General features: G+C 34.0%; 1 protein-coding gene across 2 annotated transcripts in view; it reads right to left on the bottom strand.

Annotated features, from left to right (window-relative positions):
- The window catches only part of LOC137391249 (fibrillin-1-like), a 28,011-nt gene extending 5,948 nt beyond the window's left edge, over positions 1 to 22,063 (bottom strand). The window contains exons 1-17 of one of the 2 annotated variants that reach the window (XM_068077662.1): positions 21,924 to 22,063; positions 21,146 to 21,342; positions 20,249 to 20,449; positions 19,013 to 19,433; positions 18,592 to 18,711; positions 18,360 to 18,482; positions 16,893 to 16,997; positions 14,299 to 14,427; positions 12,545 to 12,664; positions 11,986 to 12,120; positions 10,463 to 10,642; positions 8,725 to 8,847; positions 7,465 to 7,590; positions 5,761 to 5,883; positions 5,391 to 5,519; positions 2,488 to 2,610; positions 1,312 to 1,434 (exon numbers count right to left, since the gene is read on the bottom strand). In XM_068077662.1, the coding sequence (XP_067933763.1) occupies positions 1,312 to 1,434; positions 2,488 to 2,610; positions 5,391 to 5,519; positions 5,761 to 5,883; positions 7,465 to 7,590; positions 8,725 to 8,847; positions 10,463 to 10,642; positions 11,986 to 12,120; positions 12,545 to 12,664; positions 14,299 to 14,427; positions 16,893 to 16,997; positions 18,360 to 18,482; positions 18,592 to 18,711; positions 19,013 to 19,433; positions 20,249 to 20,449; positions 21,146 to 21,342; positions 21,924 to 22,017 (2,572 nt within the window). In that variant the 5' untranslated portion in view covers positions 22,018 to 22,063. The remainder of the gene's footprint in view (positions 1 to 1,311; positions 1,435 to 2,487; positions 2,611 to 5,390; positions 5,520 to 5,760; positions 5,884 to 7,464; positions 7,591 to 8,724; positions 8,848 to 10,462; positions 10,643 to 11,985; positions 12,121 to 12,544; positions 12,665 to 14,298; positions 14,428 to 16,892; positions 16,998 to 18,359; positions 18,483 to 18,591; positions 18,712 to 19,012; positions 19,434 to 20,248; positions 20,450 to 21,145; positions 21,343 to 21,923) is intronic. The other variant, XM_068077663.1, reaches the window with a different exon arrangement.
- Between the last annotated feature and the right edge of the window lie 1,297 nt (positions 22,064 to 23,360).

The following is a 23,360-nucleotide window of genomic DNA, read 5'->3' as shown; positions in this document are numbered from 1 at the left end:
CCGTCGAGCGGGCGAGCAACACAACCACTCGCAAACACAACCTGTTGTTGCTCGCCCGCTCAACGAGGTGACAGCTCCGCAAAAACAACAGTTTGTCAAGACAGGCTACATCATTACCGACTATACTATTTTCTAGTGTGACAGTTTCAAGCGAGGTTACAAGTTGTTTAGAGTTTTATAAGTATATAAATTATAAGGACACATCATAATTATCTAATGGATTAAATGCACTGCATATAGGACACTGCAATTCGTATTGAAAATATGAAGCGATGATGTATAATATATCATATAAATGTATCGCATAGAGTGGTAAACTTATAGTAATAGTATATAGAGTAGTAACTTATATAGTCAATCGACTATATAAGTTATTATATAGTCGATTGACTATATAATAACTTATATTAAGTAATTGACTGTCACTTTATTTAAGTGACAGTCAATTACTTGTCATTATAAGGATAAATAATCAACTATCTTCTGGCATTGCAGAATATTTACAGCATACGCATCTCCTAATAAATCACACTTTATTATTGTGTGTGCATGCGCGCACACGCGCTCACACGCGCGTGTGTGAGTGCATGTGTGTGAGTCTGTTAGTTCTTGCAAATACTCTGCATTTGAAAATTAAAGAAATATTAAGCTTATTAACTTTTTTACAATTAGCAGCGCAACCAAAGATCCTTTAGCGAGCATGATCAGAGTGTTCTTTGCAACATTATAATGACAACATCCATTTATATCATAGATCTCATTGATGACACGCTCAAGAATGGTTTTGGTATACTAGTTGAGCACTACAATTATTTTAATTACTGCCTGACTATGCAGGTTTCCTTTTCTAGAATGCCTGAAAGTGACCATAAGTTAGACGGAGTGAAGGCAAAAATAATCAGTTAACAGCCAGAAATGGCTTTAGCTTAGGAACACAACTACTGTAAATATTAATACTTTATGAGGTTATGCATATAAATAGTTCTTCCATTTGGTAGGATTTAATTAATGTGTTATAATTATAATATTTACTATAATGAAAGCGGTGTCTGTCTGTCGGCCAATAGCCACGCTAAAAGTGCTAGGAAAAAATGAATTCCTCACACAGGAATCAAACCCAAGGCATCAGGATCAAAAACAAACACACTACCACTACACTATTCAATTATCTTATCACCCCAAGAAATAATTATGCATGAGCTGATTACTCATGGCAATCCCTCAAAGTGCATAGAACTGGCAAGCATACTGATGTGATGATAAAAAAACACTGTTTAAATTTGAGCCAGTATAGCGCATGATTCTACTTACCAATGCAAGTTAAACCATCTACATCTAGCCTTAAGTGATTCGGACATTCACAATGGTAGCCTGGAGCGTCGTTAACACATGTGTCACTACAACTGTGCATTCCTTCTAGACACTCATCTTTGTCTAAAAAATAAAAAGGTATATCATATAGACTAGAATAATCAGGGTATATCATATAGACTAAAATAATCAGGGTGTATCATATAGACTAGTATAATCAGGGTATATCATATAAACTAGTATAATCAGGGTGTATCATATAGACTAGTACAGTCGTAGCAAAAACTCCTGTTTTGAATAAGTTGGCAGTAGCTACACTTAGTTCTCAGCGTAGAGTTTTCATTCCTTGAGTATAGCATTTGATTGACAAACAGTTTTTTTGCCCAGCATGTTTGAAAGTGACCATAGATTAGACAGAGTCAAGGCAAAACCCTTCAGTCAAAAGTTAAGAACTGGCTCGCTTATGAACACAGTTTGATATTTCTACTTGTTGAGGTTACGTGGGAGAATAGTTATTCTATTTGGCAATGCTTAATTTGGAAATTGTATTCTCATTACATTTTAATCATCCTTCAAAATGCCTGAATTTTAATTCTTATTTAAAGAAACTGCTTGCAACAACACAATAAAGCTGATTAGAAGAACATTTAATTATTTTGATAAAAAAGGCAATTGTTACAAGCAGCAAATGTTCACACATGTATTTCAGCTACAGACACGAAATTAGTTTTTTGTCAGATTTTGAATCATTCTCAATGTGATATACCAAAGTTTAGTACTTACATAGAGCTGTCTATCAAAGCAATGCTACTACTTTAAAATAATCTTTGTTCTAATCTTTTTCCAATCTCCAAACGTCTGGTAGTAGCCACGTATAAAGGTTGCAAAAAACGATTACCTTATACAGGATTTGCACTTCTAACATTCAGCTTTGTAGACCAAAACTCTACCACTTGCACCAATCGATATTCATTTTTTGGACTTCATTAGCCCACCTGACAATCTCTCACCGCACACTAGACTGCCAGGGTACTATTCATAATAAAATACCATTGTGAAATAATATTTAGATAACTATGGTATATAACAGGTTAATTAGAGACCTCTCGATATATACATTGCGACAGAAACATACTATCTATAGCGTAGACAACTCTATACTCAAAGTAGAATTACCTGAGCAAGTCTTTCCATCTTCATTTAGTGAATCTGTTGCATCACAACCACAAGAGTAGACACCATTCCAGTGGTTGACGCAGTGCTTCTCACAGCCATGCTTACTCTCAATTGTACATCCGTCTATGGAATAGCCATATGGTCAAGGGATTACGCTAAATGACGCAAGGATGACTGTTGCATAATGAAATTGAATAACTGTCTGAATAAATATGCATCAAGAGTCAAGCACCATGATTAACATTCTAAAGGGCGGACTTCAGGGAATTAAAAATTTTAAACTGAACTTGAAAACTACATCTAAAAGTGTTGTATTTTAAATATGTTAGTAAAATAATATTAAACGTTATATATATAATAATGTTAAACTGAACTTCATATACTGTAGCTTCCCCCAAGAAAAATGTTTAACCTTTTTCCTATTTACATTACGGTAGATCATTTATGTCCAGCTCCCTACATCACTTTCACTGCATTTACATTACGGTAGATCATTTATGTCCAGCTCCCTACATCACTTTCACTGCATTTACATTACGGTAGATCATTTATGTCCAGCTCCCTACATCACTTTCACTGCATTTACATTACGGTAGATCATTTATGTCCAGCTTCCTACATCACTTTCACTGCATTTATTAATATTACTGACAATATCTGTTCAGTTGGTTGTGTCAGTCCATTAAAGTGGCCCTCTACTTTATATTCATTACGGCCGAGCGTCAGGGCTAACGAGGCTGACCCTACGAGCACCGGTACCGTCGAACAGTCTTCTATCATGGCTGGAGACTCGGTCGCCAGTGAGCCGACTCGGTAGGCTAAGGAGAACAAAGATCGGGAGAGAAGATAGAAAAGAGGTGAAGCCTATTGCCATGGAATTGATACCGTAAGTACTTATGCTCAAGCCGCGCGGCTTGTCCTTGGGCGCGGCTTCTGGTGCAAGGTAATAGACCGCGGATAAAGCCAAGTTTTTAAAACTTACGTGGGGCTTAGGGCGGCTTCTCGATAAATGCGGTCTTTGCACAGTTTTGCGCTATAACCATAGAATCTTAGTCATGATACACTTTTATGTACGGGTTTTAGCAACCTACTCGTTTATTTTCAAGGTCATGTTTATGGAATACTTTAGACTAAAAAAGAATTTGTCGTTCTAATTCGATATGAATTCGTGACGCACGAGTGAGAGCCAAGCGGTTGGAAGCGTGTTAATACCTGCTGACATCGAAGCAGATAAAAATCTAGCTGAGGCAAGGCAAGTAAGTTCTTGATGCAAGGGTTCAGGAATTTTAATTCGAACTTGGAAGTAAAAGAAAATTTTTTTCACGTATACTGATGTAGACTGTTTATTTATTCAAGAGAATGGGGGTATAGTGAAACCTGTCCCAACACTTTCGCTTCCGAAGGGGTCAAGGACAACAAAACCTCAGTCGTTAGTCGCGGTCTGTGGGCATATGCGGCTTGTTGGTAAGGGCGGCTAGACACCGCAGGCGGCTTGTTGGAAGATTATTTTTTCTTTCGTGAGTCATCTGTTTTTGAGCGCAAGCCGCTCAGCTTGAGCACGAGGACTTACAGTATATAAGGAGCCTGTCAAGATCATTACAGCAGAGTACTGTGCACACTTTCTGCACGTTTGTTCATTTGTTGATTGAATTGGACTACGTGTATACATACATATATATTTACTGTGAAATATATATGTATTCTGGTGATTAAGCACTTGGTGTGTTTATTTGCTATACTGTCTTGGGAGAGTAAAAGACCTTTTACAATAACACAAATTTCTGCAAACATATATCACTTAATCCAAATTCTTAGGTGTAAAATTGATTGTGTTTCATACGTAGCGTCATTGTGTACTATGTACTGAAGCCTACCAGAGTTACTTGGTAATGGACACTTTGTTTAGCTTAACAAGTTAATATATATATAGAACTTAGGAACCATCCTTTTGCATTCTTTTGTTCTGATTAAAGTCGTCTGCTCCTACAACGCATTTCTCAAAATTTCGGTTGCTCTGTAGTCAATAATACAGATTTTCTGGTGACAGCGTGCTACATTCATAAGCACAACTCAAAACAACTCAAATTCAGCTATATAAAAAACAAAGCAAGAAGAGTGAGATTTTTAGATATTTCGAGATAATTAAGATGATGTGACTTAATGCTTGTTACTGTGCTGCAAGTTTCTTGAACTTTTTTGTAAAAAATAAATTTCTGATGCAAACATATTCGTACATTTCAACCACTTGTTATTGCTCACTATAGTTGGTGTCATCAGGAGAGTTTCTAAGTTACAGGGGAGCCGAGTTGATAGACTGACCACAATTTAGGTTCTCTTTCCATCATGATAAATGAGAGTGTGTGGTTTTTAAATTGCGGTTTTTTTAGCAATAAATATGTGCAGAAACCCTAAAATATTATATAGACTTGCAACTTAATTAATCTTATAGATGTATTTTTATGTTTAAGAACACAGCAAATTCTTTGTGTGCAACAGTTTTTATTCAAGTCTTTGGTTTGTCTTACCTAAATCTAGAAACATGCTAGCAAATTTTAACTAATTCCAACACACTTTTCAAAAGCCATATACATTTGTTAAAAATCATAATTTAAAAAAAATGTACGGTTTGTAAAAATTAAAATTTTGAGCCAGCATGTATAATTCTGAAAAAGAGATAACTGTATTATATTTTATTGTACAATACAATTATCTCTATTTAATTTAATATAAAATACTATATTATTAGTATTGTATATTAAATTCTCAATCAGTGGAGCATCTTGATGTTGACAAGAATGAAAAGTAGACAAATCCTTTACCCATGTGCACTAGCTGACTTTCATCAACCTGATTTTCATTCTCCAAATCACACAAGCAATCACAAAGACATCTAACCTACTTACCCACACAACTATTGCTGATAAGTTCTTCTCCATGGTGACATAGACATGTGTATGGTTTGTCTACAATAGCATTTGCGCTTGAACATTTTTTGTCTCCACAGGAGTTGTGCTTTTCATCATCACAAACGTCTGTAAAAAAGATCTTGATAAATGGAGCAGCGATATGTTTTTGGCTGCATTTGTATAAGCTATTAGGCTTTTACATGTAACTTTCATAGACTTAAAGATGTACTAACTTGTATATCAATAAAATGTTATTGAGACAAGGTTACATTAGAAATGAAATTTTCAAATAATTATAACTTAAACTGTTGAATTATTTAATAATGGGTGAAAATTAAAAATAGATTTTTGTTAACAAATCTCTTACCAGAGCAGTCATTACAGCTGTTGTCAAAAAAGGCTCCAGGTGGACAAGTACATTGCGCAGTTGTCCCGACCATGGTACAGATAGACCGGCGTCCACATCCTCCATTTCCTACTTCGCACCGCGCTGAAAAGTAATAAACATAATTACAACTTGTATTACACATTATCCATGATTTTTGTATGCTTTATTTTATCATAACAAACAGAACAGATAAAAAAGTGTAGAACCATAATGACCATAAAAATACCATGAAACAATTTAAAGAATGGCGTGAATGATGAAATGCGCACGCATGCATGGCAAAATTGCAGCTAGTCGAGCCTTGGCTCCTTAGCCTTGGCTCCTTAGCCTTAGCTCCTTAGCCTAGGCTCCTTAGCCTTGGCTCTTTAGCCTTAGCTCCTTAGCCTTGGCTCCTTAGCCTTGGCTCCTTAGCCTTGGCTCCTTAGCCTTGGCTCCTCAGCCTTGGCTCTTCAGCCTTGGCTCCTTAGCCTTGGCTCCTTAGCCTTGGCTCCTCAGCCTTGGCTCTTCAGCCTTGGCTCCTTAACCTTGGCTCCTTAGCCTTGGCTCCGAGGTTGATAGATGTGAGCAGTTGATAGTGTTTAGTAAGATACAAAATGATGTTTCTTACTTATTTGTTGTTTTATCTTCTGTTTTTATATATTTAGAGAATATATATTGCTGGATGTATGCCAAAAAATATTACACTGAGAGTTATCACTAAAATGATTTTAAGCTGTTAAAAGTTACTAAAATAAAACCGGTAGACAAAAGAAAAGGAATAAATGAGAAGAAAAGGAATAAAGGACGAGAATACCCAGCAACCAGTTACCATAGTATTTTTTATAGATTTTGTCCATGGCGATCATCTACAGCTTTAAACATTCTGAAACTGTGTCATCTTCTGTTTGATTATTGATAATATTGATAATTTGACAATATACCGTATTCTCTTTTTCAGTGGATTGTTTGTTAATAATTTATCAAGTGTATTTTTTGCATTCATGTTTTCAAGCTTTAACAATGAAAATTGAAAAAGCGAAGTAAAATTTTCTCAGTTTTTTATAACTTATTAAATCAATCACTTTTTAAATTTGGAACTGATGTTTTTTATAATTATTTTAGCTATGTACACTCATGCTAGTTTATTTCACTGTATTGGTGTTATATTCATATCTACTATATTGTGATAAGCAGACTTCCTTTCATTCAATGCCTTTATAGAGATCTATATACTGGCTATACGTTACATTGCAAATTAAGCAAAAATCCGGTCAAGTCAACATTCTCTACAGAAGTCACTGAGCTCACCTTGTTTATTTACACTTGACTTGGTTATATAAGTAGTAAAGTACAATGTTCATAGCACCAAGAACACACTTTAAAAATTTTTTTTTTAAATTTAGTGTGCAATACTATTCCAAATTTTTACAAAATTATATATTTCACAACAATTTTAAGAAATGCATTAAAAGAGCAGGAGTAGTCAGCCTTTGCTACATGAATCCTAGCTTTAGTGGACTCATAGAGTTGCTGTGTATCAAGTCAAATGAGATACTAAGAAGCTGAGGCTATAAAAATAACTTGCACTAAGTATATGGTACCTCAAACTGAAATTAAATTTTAAATTTTTTTGTTATTTTCTCAACGAAAAATAAGACATACACGTAAGACAAAAAATATGACAAAAAAGAAGTATGCACTCACTCAAGCAGGAGTGCAGGTCAACATCCAGCACATATCCTTCTCTGCAGAGGCATTCATATTCAACATTGTTGATAAGGCTGCACAGGTGCTCGCATCCTCCGTTGTCGATTGAGCACCTGTCCTGCTCTGTCAATCATATGATACAATCATTAATAGAGGGTACAAACACTAACGGAACCATTTTAAAAACCGATAGAATAATAATACGCAATGAAAATACCTATTCTATAAGCAAAATTGATTTTGGAAACTTAAGGTGGCACAAGGATATTATAAATGAAACAAAGAGATTGGTAATAAAACGTATAGCTATGAGTTGTCTGCCCACTGACTACAGCTTCAGACATAAGTTCTACTGACTACTGGAAGGATCTGTAGGCACTACTGTGCTTTGATCTAAAGGGAAAGTGAACACAATTAACTGATGTAGGCCAACTTTTACCCTAATTGTTTTGTGTAATTTACTACATTTAGCAAAATATAAATTAGTTCTTACAACAGATAAATACTCAGAATAATATTTTAAAAACAAAAAATGCCCGTGCATTCATATATAACTGAGTACAGAGTTTTTTTTCAACTGCATATTTTGCAAAAACCAGATAAATAACACCATAGCAAAAATGTGTGTGAAACGGATGTGAAAAATGAAAAAATCGGGGAAAACTCTTTTCACATTTTTTCAACAAAAAAACGAAAAAACACTTTTCACACATCTAACTGAGACTTCAGCACTCATGAAAAGTGACAGTGCACTTATTCGTAGTCACTTTATTTCTAATAGTACATAGTACAGCTAGAACTATTTACTAATGTGTAACACAAATCGGAAAACAAGTAAGTTAGGAGTAATCCTACCTTTGTTTTGCACAAATTAATTCTAATTAGCTCAACCCAACACTGTTCGAGCATCTCCAGAAAAAGATTCCCCATATTATTTTTTGTGTATATCGTTACTGATTAATTTACATGTACATTTATCCTACTATTGCCATGTTTTGACACCAAATTGAGACACAGGAGCTATTTAAGATAAAATGCCTTTCTTGAGATCTCTGAATAAAGCTGTAACTACGGATCTGACATTCACAGCCCAGTGTGCTACCGCTACACCCTTATTTATGTGTAGTCTCAACTACTGAGATGAGTTTAGACAAAGTTTAATAAGCTAATAAAGACTGGCTCTGTCTACAGCTACAGTATCAAACCTGATATAAGATCAAAAGCATGTGAAATAGTGAAATAGTTGAAATGCTTTACCTGTACAATTTTTGCCATTTGTGTCTAACTTAAATGGAGGACGACAAGAACATGTAAACCCTCCATGAGTGTTATTGCATATGTCTTCACACCCATCCAAGTTCAGGTGGCACTCGTCCACATCTGCAAACATACGATAAGAATGCTTTGTGTGAGTGAACTTTTAATGATTCTGTTTAGGCTATTCGTGATACAGAACAAGTATTTACCGCAGTCGTTCATCATTCCGCTATTTGAGTCTGAGAGTTTTAGCACTCGCTTCAAGCAACTCACTTTTGTTGATCCCTGCCAGCATTTATGTAGGCAAAATTCTATATCTATGTAAATCTCAGCAGTTATAGAAATAAAGTTTTAGCAATGAAAAATTCCCCTCGCATTGGATTTGAACTCAGAATCTCAGGTCTGCAGACAAGCATCTTAAAGAGCTAGGCTACATTTCCAATTGGCGGTAGGGCATAATAATAGTGCACATCGGGCTTATTACACCCGCCAATTTTCAATGTCAATTGGTTAAAATACTCACTGTTCATCTTGCATGCTTAAAGAGCATGACACAATATATTTTCCTAGCGCTGGCAATTGAGAACTGCGCCAACACAGAGACCTTAATCAACTTAGTTTGCTTGACCTAATTACTGTAGACCGGTAGAACTGGTAGTCGGTACCCAAATGTTTGCACAACATTTGGAGAAAGTGAGTAGAACAAATTTTCAATTTTCGTTATTTGAGGCCTTTGAAACATTCATAAGAATGCATCTGTAGCTGGATTTAAAATTTTATTTTAGCCAACATGAGCAAATACAAAATAAGATATATGCCAATAGAGCCGCGTAGGACTAGACTTTTATCGCAAATAGCCGATGTGAATACGAGAGATAGAGACAGATTGTCTAACGCGTGACATCATTTTGGGCAAGTCTGGGCACGTTTTTGTGGCTTGAGCGTTTTTACGGCGATCAGATTTTTTCGGTTTTAATCTTCAAATATCTTGGCAATGCGATCGCGTAACACAACAAACAACATATCAACTGATAGAGAAAAAAATGCTTTCTTTTAAGATCAACTTAAATTTGACGCAACCACATTTTTAAGTTATAATAACGACTCTTATTATAGTAAGATTAACTAGCTCAAGTTACTCAGATTCATTGGGTAAAAAACTTGGCCAATTAAAAATAAAATTTTCTATGCAAAAACTTTTTTATTATCAAAGCAACACTAAGGATTCATCTAATATGTTTAATAGATAAGTAGTCAAGCCTACTGCTAGCAGCACTCTACGCTCTGAAAAGTGTGATGTCATAAGTAACGAAAGCATTATAAATATGCAACTGTTTCCCGCTTCTGCACTCTTCAGAAGCATGACACTGAGCTGCCGCATCTAATAAAAACACCAAGCTTGGAAAAGAGAAGTACAGTTAACCTATTCCAACCAGTTCCAACCAGTTCCAACCAGTTCCAACCTATTTCAAAAAGTATACATGTAGAACAATTGCACCTACAGACAGCACTAGTGGGAAAAATTCAAATGATTTTTCCAGACAAAGCATTCACAGATCATGAGTATGTAATCTATTAAATCTACTACAAAAACTAACTACAAACAACGCATGTATAACAACAGTGATTCGACTACTGAAGGTAACGCCAGTGCTGCAACAAAATGACTGGCTGATAAACTTTTTGTAACCCCAACTTTGATAAACGATATCAGTGTCTGATGATAATATGGATTTACCTTCACAAACTCCAGTCATTGTGTTCATAACAAGACCTTCAGGGCACTCGTTTAGGCAGTCCTGGCTGCCATTTATCACCATGAGGACTAGCTTTCCGGAGCAGAAACAGTTTGTAGAACCACCTGCACTAGCTTGACACTCAGCACGGCCACATCCACCATTGTTAATAAGGCATGGGTCTGCAAAATCAAGGGCATGCAATAGCAGGTGCTTTTGTCTGACCATGAATCTTAACGAATGAGTAGAGGTAATTCTAAAAACTTCCTGTGACTTCATCATCATTGGTATAAATTTTGCAAAAATATATGCAAGTTCATAAGAGATGCTTTTAAGATTTCAAGTATTAATTATTTTACTAAAAACTACAAGCTGGGAGTTTTTATTAAAATAATATTTCAAAATGCAGGTTAAAATTTCTAGTAAAAATAACTCGGTAAGTTTCCTCGAAATATTTATTTTAAATATTTATTTTATATTTATTTAATATACTTATCAGTATCAGAAAAATTCACTTCTTTTAAAAGGCAACCATTTTTTTCTTCCAACCTCTGCTGAAATTATGTTTGTCCTCAATCATGCATTTTTGTTGCTACCCAATCAACAATTTTTACAAGGAAAATTGCTTATTTTTATAAGCTAAATAATTAAACATGCGTATTACCTTAAAATCTGCCATAAACCAAGTTGCTATAATTTTGGTGAATATTTAGAGTGTTGGAATAATAATATAACACTGTTTTTAACCATAAAGACAGGTGCCGTTGATCAACCAAGTCACCTTCAATTTTAATAAATCAATTACAATTAGGTCAATTAGAATTAGGTCAATAGTCAAAGAATGTTGAAAGCATAAGTGATGTTTTCCTAAACATTGACAATAAAGATTAATACATATTAAATACGTTTAATACATTTCAAATTTGCTAGTACATTTAAAAACCTAAATATTGTTAAAGTAAAATATTTTTAACTTAAACTTAGTGCATCAGTTTAAATGTTTTAAACTAGTAAACTAAGATACCAATTAATGTTTTTTAATTGGTCTCTTAGTGCACCAGTTGACCAATTGAAACTAGTTTTGCATACTTGTAGTGTTTTTATTCATTGACTAGCACCCACCAAACTAGTCTAAACACTGCCGAGGGCCATAGTCTAAAAACTAGTTCATACTGTATTGCCATATATTGGAGTTGTCCTCTCTTTGATTATTCGTCCACGTTGTGCGCTGTAAACCGATGACATTATTGAGGCAACACGGATATGTCGGAAAATATTGCAGCTGTCAAGCTTTCCAATATTTCCAAGATTTATGTATTTTAACTTTTTAATATGTTCTTTAATTAAATTTTTGTTATTTTTTAAAAACTTTTTTTACCGTGAAGTACTTAAACCGTAAAAGGTGAAAGTAGTGAGGGATTACTCGATTTTGTTTAGGCATAGAAGTGATCCCTGTTTACAACCACAGAGCATGCAAAAAATATAAATACTATCTATATTATATATATTATAGTATTTAGTGTACCTTGAGGTGGAATTTCAGCACAGCTTCTATTATCACTCTGCAAGAAAAATCTATCATTGCAACTGCAAGTGGGTAGAAAGCTTTCAGAGGTGTGGCAGTTATGATCACATCCACCATTGTCCTCTTCACATACATCTGTAAAAATGAAGCTTGGACACAATTCAACATCAATGAGCAATAATACTTTACCTATAGTAAGTAGGCTGGTAAAAAGGAAGGATGAGAGAAGGAAGACAATCTTGTTACCCTAGTTTTTACACACCAAACTTCAAAACTATCAGCTGTGATTTTTGAGCCAAATTTCTAACAAGTCACGAAAAGAAAACTTTTTAGCTGTGAATTTTCTAACAATATAAGTTAGGACAATATATGTTAGTCAAACGCTGTTTGTGTCAGTAGCCAACATATCAAGATCTTGGAGTCGCTGAGATTTGGCTGCCAACCACTCAAAAACGATAATTTTTTTTCCTAGGAGTTGAAGATGTTAAGCATTCTCTATTAGAAATGGAAATGGGTAGTTTTGATATTCTGATACAGCGCTGATTATAACCTCCCTGACCAGTAAATGGCATACTTTTACATGTTTTCCCATCTTCAGCGAGTTGTCCTCGTCCAGGACAAGCACATCCGTCTTCATTACATATATGACTGCAGCCACCATTGTCGATTTCACATCTCCCTGTAAGAACAAATTTCTAACACTCATTTTAAGGTTTTAATTCACTTTTGGTATCAGTAAATAAAATTAGAGGCCTTTCTTGGTAGCTGTCTGTGACACGAATAGTGCTAACAGAAGTTCTGCCGCAGCCGGAAAATCATCTAGTAGGGACCTTGATATATTGATTACATCAATGATATATATTGATATATTGATTACATGGATGAAGATTAAAACCTCCTGTTTGACAGACAAGAGCTGATTGAACATGCAAGAAACACTGACAAACCTTTTACATCACAAGCATACATAAGATATAGGCTGACCAAACACATAGCAGGTTATCGTTTATTTGAATTCTATTTAGTAAAAGGTAGAGTGCCTAACAATCTGGACTGCCGAATAGGAGGTCTGTGGTTGAAGCCTTGCTGCAAGATGTCTGGAAGGACATCTAACCTTAAACTGCTCCCGTACAAGAATATGGCATTCAAACATAGCGGCCATATTGTGAAAACTGCTTTATCGGAGGGCGGTAACAACATGTCAGTTTATCAGTAATGATACAAAAAATTCAGGGAAAAAATCATTTGCTATAAAGAGAGCCGTGTCTATTCGTCTACCAGAAGCCATGCTAAGAGCTTTGGAAAAAATGGTTACATTACATCTGCGCAACTCGACTACCTTTCTACAGCTAAGAATAGTTGTGCACACAGTTATTATACCTGATGGTCTTTCACGGCGCACGAGACTGTCAGTATACTAGTCTATGTATATAAATCTCAACGTTTGTCATTCTATCTGTCTAGCTATATGTAGCTGTTATAGTCTAGAAATGAAAGATCGGTTTTGTGCTGGATTGGATCTCGTAACCTCTTGTTCACGAAATGATAACCGAACCAATTAGGCTACGCGAAATACAACGGATTTATTAGGCAATATCAGTCGTTATCTCGATTAAAATACTCATGACAGGTGACTACATTACATGCCACTGTTTGTAAGCTGTTTTTAATACTGTGCAACGCCGGGAATTTAGCTAATCTTCACTAGATAATAAAAGCTGTGTCCGTCTGTTTGAAATCATGGTTGAATGTTGAGAAGACAACTGCGTCACATAAGAATTATACTTCAACTTTCAGCATAGCGACCAGGCACACTATCATCCGCACCACTCTACCTCCTCGCTGCATTTTGGAATAACTATGCAGATAATAAATAAGCTCTTACCAAGTTTGTGACGCTAAAAAAGTCTGATTTGGACTCGAATGATCACTTGATTATTAGCCTGTGATTCACGATTACGCTTAAATTCTGTATATTAGGTTAGTAGCCTTAAATTAAATAGTGTATATTTAACTATTATTAGTGTTATTTAAAGCTGTGTGTCACCAAATATTTTTTTTCTTTTGAACAAACAACTATATTAGCTTTAGCTTTCTTGGTCTCCTTTCTAAACCATGACATGTTCGGGCGGTGCGCCCTACCCACCAACCCTTAACAATTAAAAGGTTTGACTAAATTTATGCTTCATAACTAACAGTGGAGAAACTATGACCTTTTTCATTTTAGGATAAAGAATTGTTTCAAGTAGGGTTCGAACTCACATTTAAATACCGCGTTACATACTACAGAGAAGTCAAATGTGATATACTTACATATGCATTTGTAATCAACTTGTATATAGCCTCGACGACACTCTACATCACAAGTACACTGATGGCTTCCATCCAGGTTGGTGCAGGTTTCCTCGCATCCACCATTGTTGTTACGACATTCATTGATATCTTAAACACATATGAGACCAGCTTTTTATGTAGGGACTGCCAAGGAACGTCTTTTATTTACTAAAACTTAATTTTCTTTGATATATTTAATTTTCTCTGATATTTTTAATTTTCTCTGATATATATAGCTGGCATGTTTTTATAGACCCGTCATTTATGGTTTATGGTATTTAATATTAGCATTGCTGCCTAGATATTAGGCTACTCACAGCATTGACCTCTGCTAAATAAACTTCAGATGTCATTTCAAATTACAAGTAAGTTGTGTAAATAGATCAGATATCAATAGACAAAAAAAGGTTTGGCAATTGTTGAAGATAACCACTGTTATATGTTGTTAGAGTAAACCAGTAATGCCAATTTAAGCACTGATGCACAGGAGGAAGCAACTCTTCAAAATGAAACCTTGTATCTATTCTTAATCTTTTAAAATATGGTTTCAGATGACTTATAATAATAATAATAATAATAATAATAATCATAATAATTATAATAATAATAATTATAATAATAATAATTATAATAATAATAATAATTATAATAATAATAATAATAATTATAATAATAATAATAATAATAATTATAATAATAATAATAATAATAATAATTATAATAATAATAATAATTATAATAATAATAATAATAATTATAATAATAATAATAATAATAATAATAATAATAATAATTATAATAATAATAATTATAATAATAATAATTATAATAATAATAATAATAATAATTATAATAATAATTATAATAATAATAATTATAATAATAATAATAATAATTATAATAATAATAATAATTATAATAATAATAATAATAATAATTATAATAATAATAATAATAATAATAATAATTATAATAATAATAATAACAATAATAATAATAATTATAATAATAATAATAATGATAATAATTATAATAATAATAATTATAATAATAATAATAATAATAATAATTATAATAATAATAATAATAATTATAATAATAATAATAATAATAATTATAATAATAATAATAATAATTATAATAATAATAATAATAATAATAATAATAATAATAATAATTATAATAATAATAATTATAATAATAATAATTATAATAATAATTATAATAATAATAAGGATAACATTTTATTTGGAGTGCTTAATAAATTAAAGTTTAAGAGTTACATCTTTTAATGCATATAGAATAAATATTTAAAACTGTCAGTAGGATAGTGCAAAACACTATGACGAGATAAAAATACTAATGATGTAATAAAAAGTGAACATATAAAAGTATTAAAACCTGTGATAAGTTATATACATAATACTACATGTTCATATCTGTATCACAGTTTCTATATCATAAATCTATATCATCACATTGCGATATGTAGCCATAACACTATGACTAGCATGAAACTACCCATAAAACACTACATAGCACAGCTTTGATTTTTTGTATTATCTTACTATAATACAAAAAACTATTGTATTTATTTGTATTTATTTGTAACACATTTTATTGCTAAAATGTGTCTACAATTGTGCGCAGTTATTAAAGAACATAGGAGATGCAACGAGCTATAAAATTATTACCGCTATAGAACTATTACTGCTATAGAACTATTACTGCTATAGCACTACTACTGCTATAGAACTATTACTGCTATAGCACTACTACTGCTATAGAACTATTACTGCTATAGAACTATTACTGCTATAGAACTATTACTGCTATAGAACTACTACTGCTATAGAACTATTACTGCTATAGAACTACTACTGCTATAGAACTACTACTGCTATAGAACTATTACTGCTATAGAACTATTACCGCTATAGAACAATTACTGCTATAGAACTATTACCCCTATAGAACTATTACTGCTATAGAACTATTATTACTATTTAGAACTATTACTACTATAGAACTACTACTGCTATAGAACTATTACTGCTATAGAACTATTACTGCTATAGAACTATTACCGCTATAGAACTATTACTGCTATAGAACTATTACCCCTATAGAACTATTACCGCTATAGAACTATTACTACTATAGAACTATTACTGCTATAGAATTATTACTGCTGTAGAACTACTACTGCTATAGAACTATTACCCCTGTAGAACTATTACTGCTATAGAACTATTACTGCTATAGAACTATTACTGCTATAGAACTATTACTGCTATAGAACTACTACTGCTATACAACTATTACTGCTATAGAACTATTACTAGAACGTTAGCAAAAATGGCAAATGTTTAGATAATGTAAAATTGTTGACTGCACTAATGTTTATAAAGGAACTATACAACAATAAAAAAATAAAGCAGTCAAATAAAACATTTATTTAAACACCTTAAAATTAAACTGATCTCGTTGCATCTCCTATGTTCTTTAATGACTGCGCACAATTGTAGACACATTTTAGCAATCTTAGACACGACTGACTAACAGGAGCTTACCTATACATGTTTTCTCATCTGACGCTATCATCAATCCAAGTGGACAAGCGCATTTTGGCGGAGAACTATCATCACAGTGATGGCTGCACTGATCACAGCGTAGAACTGTAATAATACTCAAACCAATAGAGAGGGAAGTGAATAATGATTAATATGTAATTTACAAACTATAGTCTAATTGCATTTATTTCCTGTATTGTCTATTTCCTTGTTGAAAATGTTATTGAGCCAAACTTTAGTGAATTTTATCAGAAAGTATAGACGTTTTTCTATCATTTGAAATTTTGTTTGTTGTTCTAGGCAGTCTGATTGCCAGGATGTTTGATGATTATAATCGACAAAACTTAATTGTAGTTAAAACGCTATAAGATAAGATGTGCTCAAACTTACCTAAAATGATGTAAATATTCGCTTGGGTGTTTGTCTTTCTCATATTTACATTGGCAATTACATTCAAATTTGAGTGTTAAGTGGCTCCATTGACATATATTGTGATATTATTTTCATTGGCTGCACTAGTCCTAACTTTAAATGTCACACCCTAACTAGAGTTTTTATCAATTCAATAGTTGCCAATCGTTAGCGTAAAGTTATAACTAAATTTGTAAGCATTTGATTTTGCAAAAGCAAAACTATGTACGCTTTCTCATTCACTCACTCACTCACTCAGTCTCTCCTCTCTCTCTCCCTCTCCCTCTCCCTCTCCCTCTCCCTCTCTCTCCCTCTCCCACTCCCACTCCCACTCCCACTCCCACTCCCTCTCCCTCTCTCTCTCCCTCTCTCTCTCTCTTCCCCTCCTTCTCTCTCTCTCACCCTCTCTCCTTCATCCTCTCTTCCTCATCCTCTCTCACCCTTTCTCCCTCTCTCCTTTGTCTGTTTGTCTGTCTGTCTGTCTGTCTGTCTGTCTGTCTGTCTGTCTCTCTCTCTCTCTCTCTCTCTCTCTCTCTCTCTCTCTCCTCTTTCTCTCTCCTCTCTCTCTCCTCTCTCTCTCTCTCTCCTCTCTCTCTTCTCTCTCTCTCTCTCTCTCTCTCCTCTCTCTCTCTCTCTCTTTCTCGTCTCTCTCTCCTCTCTCGCCTCTTTCGCTCACTCTCACACTCTTGCAGTCAGTCGTTTTGACAATGACTGTCTTATGGTTAAGGCTTTATCGCTGACTTCCATGCAGCTTTATTTTTTGCCTTCTCTTGCTCTCTGTTTGGACCTAGTTACTTCAACGTCATGTTACGCATTGCTACATTTTCGTATCCTAATCTAGGTCTGCCCTGATTCCTGTTTCCTTTGTAGAGTTGTAAATATAATAACTGCTTTGGCAATTGCTCGTGACCCTTCATCTGCACATGTCCCAGCTATCTTAGGTATTTTTCTATCAAAATGTCCGCCATTGATGGGAGGCTATGCCATGATGGACATTCTGTTTGTGATCCTTTGAAAATAATTTGCACAATAATCAAAATTAAAGTTGGTGCTTACAGTCAATGCAACTCTTTCCATCCGAGCCAACTGTTCCCATTGAGCAGGCGCAGTGAAAACTTCCTGCAGTGTTCACACATGTGTCATCGCATCCTCCGTTTTGATAATTGCATTCATTGAGATCTAGTATACAAGAAAAAAATCCTTTATTCAATAGGCAAAACATAACTCTTCTTAAAAAGCAAAGAGCTGATAACTTCAAAATGCGTATAGTAAAAATTAATGGACTCACCAATACAACTAGTTTCATCATCTACAAGCCTGTAACCGTAGTCACATGTGCATACTATTCTATCAGAACCATCAGCTTCACAAGAATGTTCGCAGCCTGTCTGTCGGCACAAATCTGTACCTGCAAAAACAACAATTTTATAAATTTATTATGAAACATCAGCTTGCATACAATAGAAATAAATATATTAACTTTTAACATAAATAATAATCAACAAACAGCAACAATAAAAAAAATATTGCAGCGAATGTGATGTAAAAAATTTCAAAAGATTTTGTATATAGCATAAAGGTTATACTTTTATGTCAAAAAGTCAGCTTTGCTGGCTAATACAATAAAAAATTGTGAAAGCAACAGAAAACAGCAATGCTACTGTTTATAAGCTTTAATGACAAGATATTAATAAATCTAGTAGCCTTACTAATGGTGGGACTTCGTGTAGTGCTCATGACAGTGCTTGAGGTGCTAGTAACATTGTAGATAGCTCTAGTAGACTCAGTTGTGGGTATCGTAGTAGTAATGCTACTGGCTTTGTTGGTTGTGGTGCTAATAATCATGTTAGCAGTGGTTCTTAGAGGTGTACTAGCCGTGGTGGTAGTAGGCGTACTAGTCGTGGTGGTAGTAGGCGTACTAGTCGTGGTGGTAGTAGGCGTACTAGTCGTGGTGGTAGTAGGCGTACTAGTCGTGGTGGTAATAGGCATGTTAGTCGTTGTACTAAGAGGTGCGTTAGTCGTTACACTCCAGTTATACTGATCATAAGACGGGTCGCAGGTGGAAGCTGGATTAAGACTATTCACATCATTGGCATTCCAGCAGCTGCTCTCTATGTAGCATTTCTCTTCCTTTTTAACAAAAGTAATAAGGCGAGTTCACAAAAGCAAGAAACTATGTAAGTCATGCTAATAACTTGACACAAAAAAAATCTTCACCGTGCATTAGAAATGATTTACTGCATACTAAGTTTAAAAGATTTTGATATAATTTTTATAGATAGTGTCAACATAATAAGTAGACACTTGCATGGAAGTGTCAACAAGTAATGCTCACATTGTCTCATAACATATGGCACTTGCCGACATTATCAAAACACATTCAGTAGGTTTGTGAATTTAAACCTAATGCCAATCCAATATATTTGCAAAACAAATAGTTTTCTTTGCTATTATAAAAGTCGATTTTGTTCATGAATCTGCGCAAGGCCACAGCAAAGGTTACAAAAAAGATTGTTTGCGACAAGAGCCTAATTCAAGACTTGCGGCTTTGTACACCCACTCTCCACCTCCTCCACCAATCGAGCGCTTTGCTGTGTTGTAGAATAATTGTTAAGTTACTTATTACATTTGACAACCTCAAGTGGGGCAGCGAGTTGACTGATTAATAGTATTAATAATAGTAATAATAGTAACAATAGTAATAATAGTAACAATAGTAATAATAGTAACAATAGTAACAATAATAATAATAATAAAAGTTGTGTACCATAATTTGGAACTTTGTGTCAGTTTACAGAAGCTTGAAAATGACATCCTTAAAATGCAAATATTTAGGCTTTCAAACTAAACAATAATAAAGGAAATGCAGCGTATCTGCAGAGCAGCGCTTAATAAGAGCTAGCATTCTAACAAATAAGATACAATGTTACAAAGTATTTACATACCATCAAAGAAGAACCATTTTCACCGGAGCAGAACATACACATTGAGTCATATACAGTAAAATTAGCTGGCGAACCCCTCTCTTTGTTATCCATTGATATGGAGATTAAGTATCGACCAGGTGTCAGCGGTACTAAATAACTACAAGTCAGCTGGTACGGGTAGACATAGCGCCCAGTAGTTTCCAGTGTTCCACCTGACACCTAAAATAGTTAAATTATACCATATTTTACTTCTCAACTATACACACAAAGGACTGTATCTCAATGCTTGTTTTAATGGTAAAAAATAAATTGAAACTAAATAGTATGAATACAAAGTTACAAAATTTTTGAGGTTTTTGTTGGTGAGCCAAGTATTCAGATTGTGTTTTATATTATTTGCTAAAAAGAGTTTTGAACCATTCAAATGTTTTATTGGGTAATACTAAGTGGTTATGTGAGCATAAGCATTTATTACCTTGTAGTTTATCTATGATCAATAGATTACGAAAAAAACATTAAATAAAAAACAGTTGAAAACATATATGCAAATAATAATATCAACAATTTGGGATAACTACCAATGGACTGAAGAAAACCACAGTATTGAGATAGAAAATGACAGAAAATGGAAATAAATTGACAAAAGCAGATGACGTTTGAGCAATAGTAAAAGGCAAAAAAATGAAGTACATGTAAAAAGAAAAAAATCAGCAGGTAAAAATGAGTGAAAAAAATAAATAGAGCGTGGGAGTAAAAGTGAGAGCGTCAGATAAAGGGAATAAGAGAAAAATGAAGAGAAAACAAAAGAAAGGCCGGGAGAAAAAAGAAAAGTGATGGAGTAAGAGAAAAGAAAGGATAACAAGAAGGAAGAGGAAAAGAAAATAATCAGAAGGATAGCAAAGAAATTCCACTCACGTTATCAAGGAAGCAACGATAAGTAGAGTTGCTCAGAAATCCTTGACTACCAACATTAATGTGGCTGCAGGAACCCTCCTCCGAGACATCACAGCATGTATTATATATGGTAGCATTTGGAGATTTATTTATGGCTGCTTTACATGTAGGCCCTGACCAGCCAGTGTTACAGGCACACTCATGATTCACACAATCTCCTGAAGTACAAAATCACAAAACACGTAAAAGGAGAAGTATACGATTCAGGTTACAGACTGAGCATGTTCATGATGAAATGCTACCTCGACAAATTAAGCTTATTTTTGTATGTGTGAAATGGAGCCAAACAGCACACACTAATAAAATGGCTGCTTTTTAGGTGTTTGTATAAAGACTAACTTTGGGGAACTTGCGACAGTAAAGAGTAAACAACTTTTCGGGTGTCAATTTTTTGAGTGTCAACTTTCTGAGTATCAACTTTCCGAGTGTCAACTTTCTGACTGTCAACTTTCTGAGTGTGAACTTCGTGAGTGTGAACTTTGTGAGTGTGAACTTTGTGAGTGTGAAGATTGTGAGTGTCAACTTTCTGAGTGTGAACTTTTTGAGTATCAACTTTCCAAGTGTTAACTTTTTGGGTGTCAACTTTCTGAGTGTCAACTTCGTTTTCAAAATTGAGCTAAAATTTAGCTACAGTTTGCCAAGTAAGTATAGTACATCTCTGGAGATCAGGAAATTACTAAATTTAGTGTTCTACATTTTTAAGCAGCAGTGTTTACTAAACATTGGAAACATCACTCACCAGTCTCTCCATCTCCGCAGTATATTTGACAAGAGTAGTCATCCATCCCAATATTTTTCTGCTGTACAGTGGCAATATCCTCACAGTCCAACATCACGCTTTGGTAAGAGTAGCCAATGCTGTTTTCGCTGTCTTCATACTGCATACACATCAAACAAAAACAAACCTTAAAGTGTGTTGAATATTTCCAAGCTGGGCCACTCACTCTGTTACTAAGCAGAAACTTACATGTTTTTAGAAACTATTCACTCTGCTTTCATATTTCCTGCAACTCCCTCAAAAGCATACTTGTAAAAATATATATTTACAAATATCTATCAATTAATAAAAGGTAGACAACATGTAGCTATCATTTAAGGCTAAACATATTCATAAACTTGGAGTTATTCTCTCTATGTATCGTTCAATGATATGCCAGTGTCACATTACAAATCTGTGCGACAATGGCATATGGTTAATGTAGTTTACATACATTATTTACTTAAATAGATTGTCAGCTATGATTTAATTAATGTAAGTTAATTATTTAATTACATAATTAATTTAATTACAGTAATTAACCATGCTCATACTTACTACCAACAAAGATGACACCATTCCTTATATCAGAGAACATGTGTACCCCATACAAATGTTCCCTAAGCATTGGGAATCCAAAATTATCTATAGAATTTTTCTATTCAATTTAATATTAACTTTAATTAGACTTACAAATATAAATTCAATTTTATGATATAAGAAACAGATTCACATAAAAAGGATAATAAGTATTGACAATAATAAATTTGATTTGAATTTTCTTTTTTGTTCTAAATTTTAAAATGAATACACAATGACATTAAACAATGACTGCAAAAAGGCTGCTAGAAATGAACCAAACCGGGCACTAATGACAAAATCTCTGTCACGGCCAACAATGATGAAGAGATCAGTTTTAAACTCTGTCCAAATGTGAAAGCAAGTTAGATTGATCTAAGCATTAATCATTTACTTGTCTTGCTGAAGATCTCTTTGCATCAGTAAAAAGGAAGCGCTACTACATCTGACAGCAAAAGAACAAGTACTTAGGCTGCTGCATGTTAAGTCAGTTATCAGCTCAATTGACTTCAGTAGAACGCTAACTCAATTGGCTGCGGAGGGAAGAATTTATGGTCGCAAGTAATTCGGGTGAAACACCAGTGGCTTTTTGAGAATTTAGAAAACAACCCATTGTTTGAAGGCTAAGTTCTCTAAAATGTTAGGTTCTTTTAGACCACCAAGCCACTATTTTAGACTAATAATCAATCGTAAACAACATAGCCATTATAGACCTCTTAATCATTTTAGACCACAAAACTAGTTCAGACCACATAGCGACATTAGACTACAAAATCCGATTTAGCCTACAAAACCACTTTAGACCGCATAGCCACTTTAACAAGATTAAACCACAAAATT

Source organism: Watersipora subatra, chromosome 3 (assembly GCF_963576615.1).
Source record: "Watersipora subatra chromosome 3, tzWatSuba1.1, whole genome shotgun sequence".
NCBI classification, from domain to species: Eukaryota; Metazoa; Bryozoa; class Gymnolaemata; order Cheilostomatida; family Watersiporidae; genus Watersipora; species Watersipora subatra.
The sequence above is the reverse complement of the archived record's forward strand: the minus strand, read 5'-3'. Positions and strand labels throughout refer to the sequence as shown.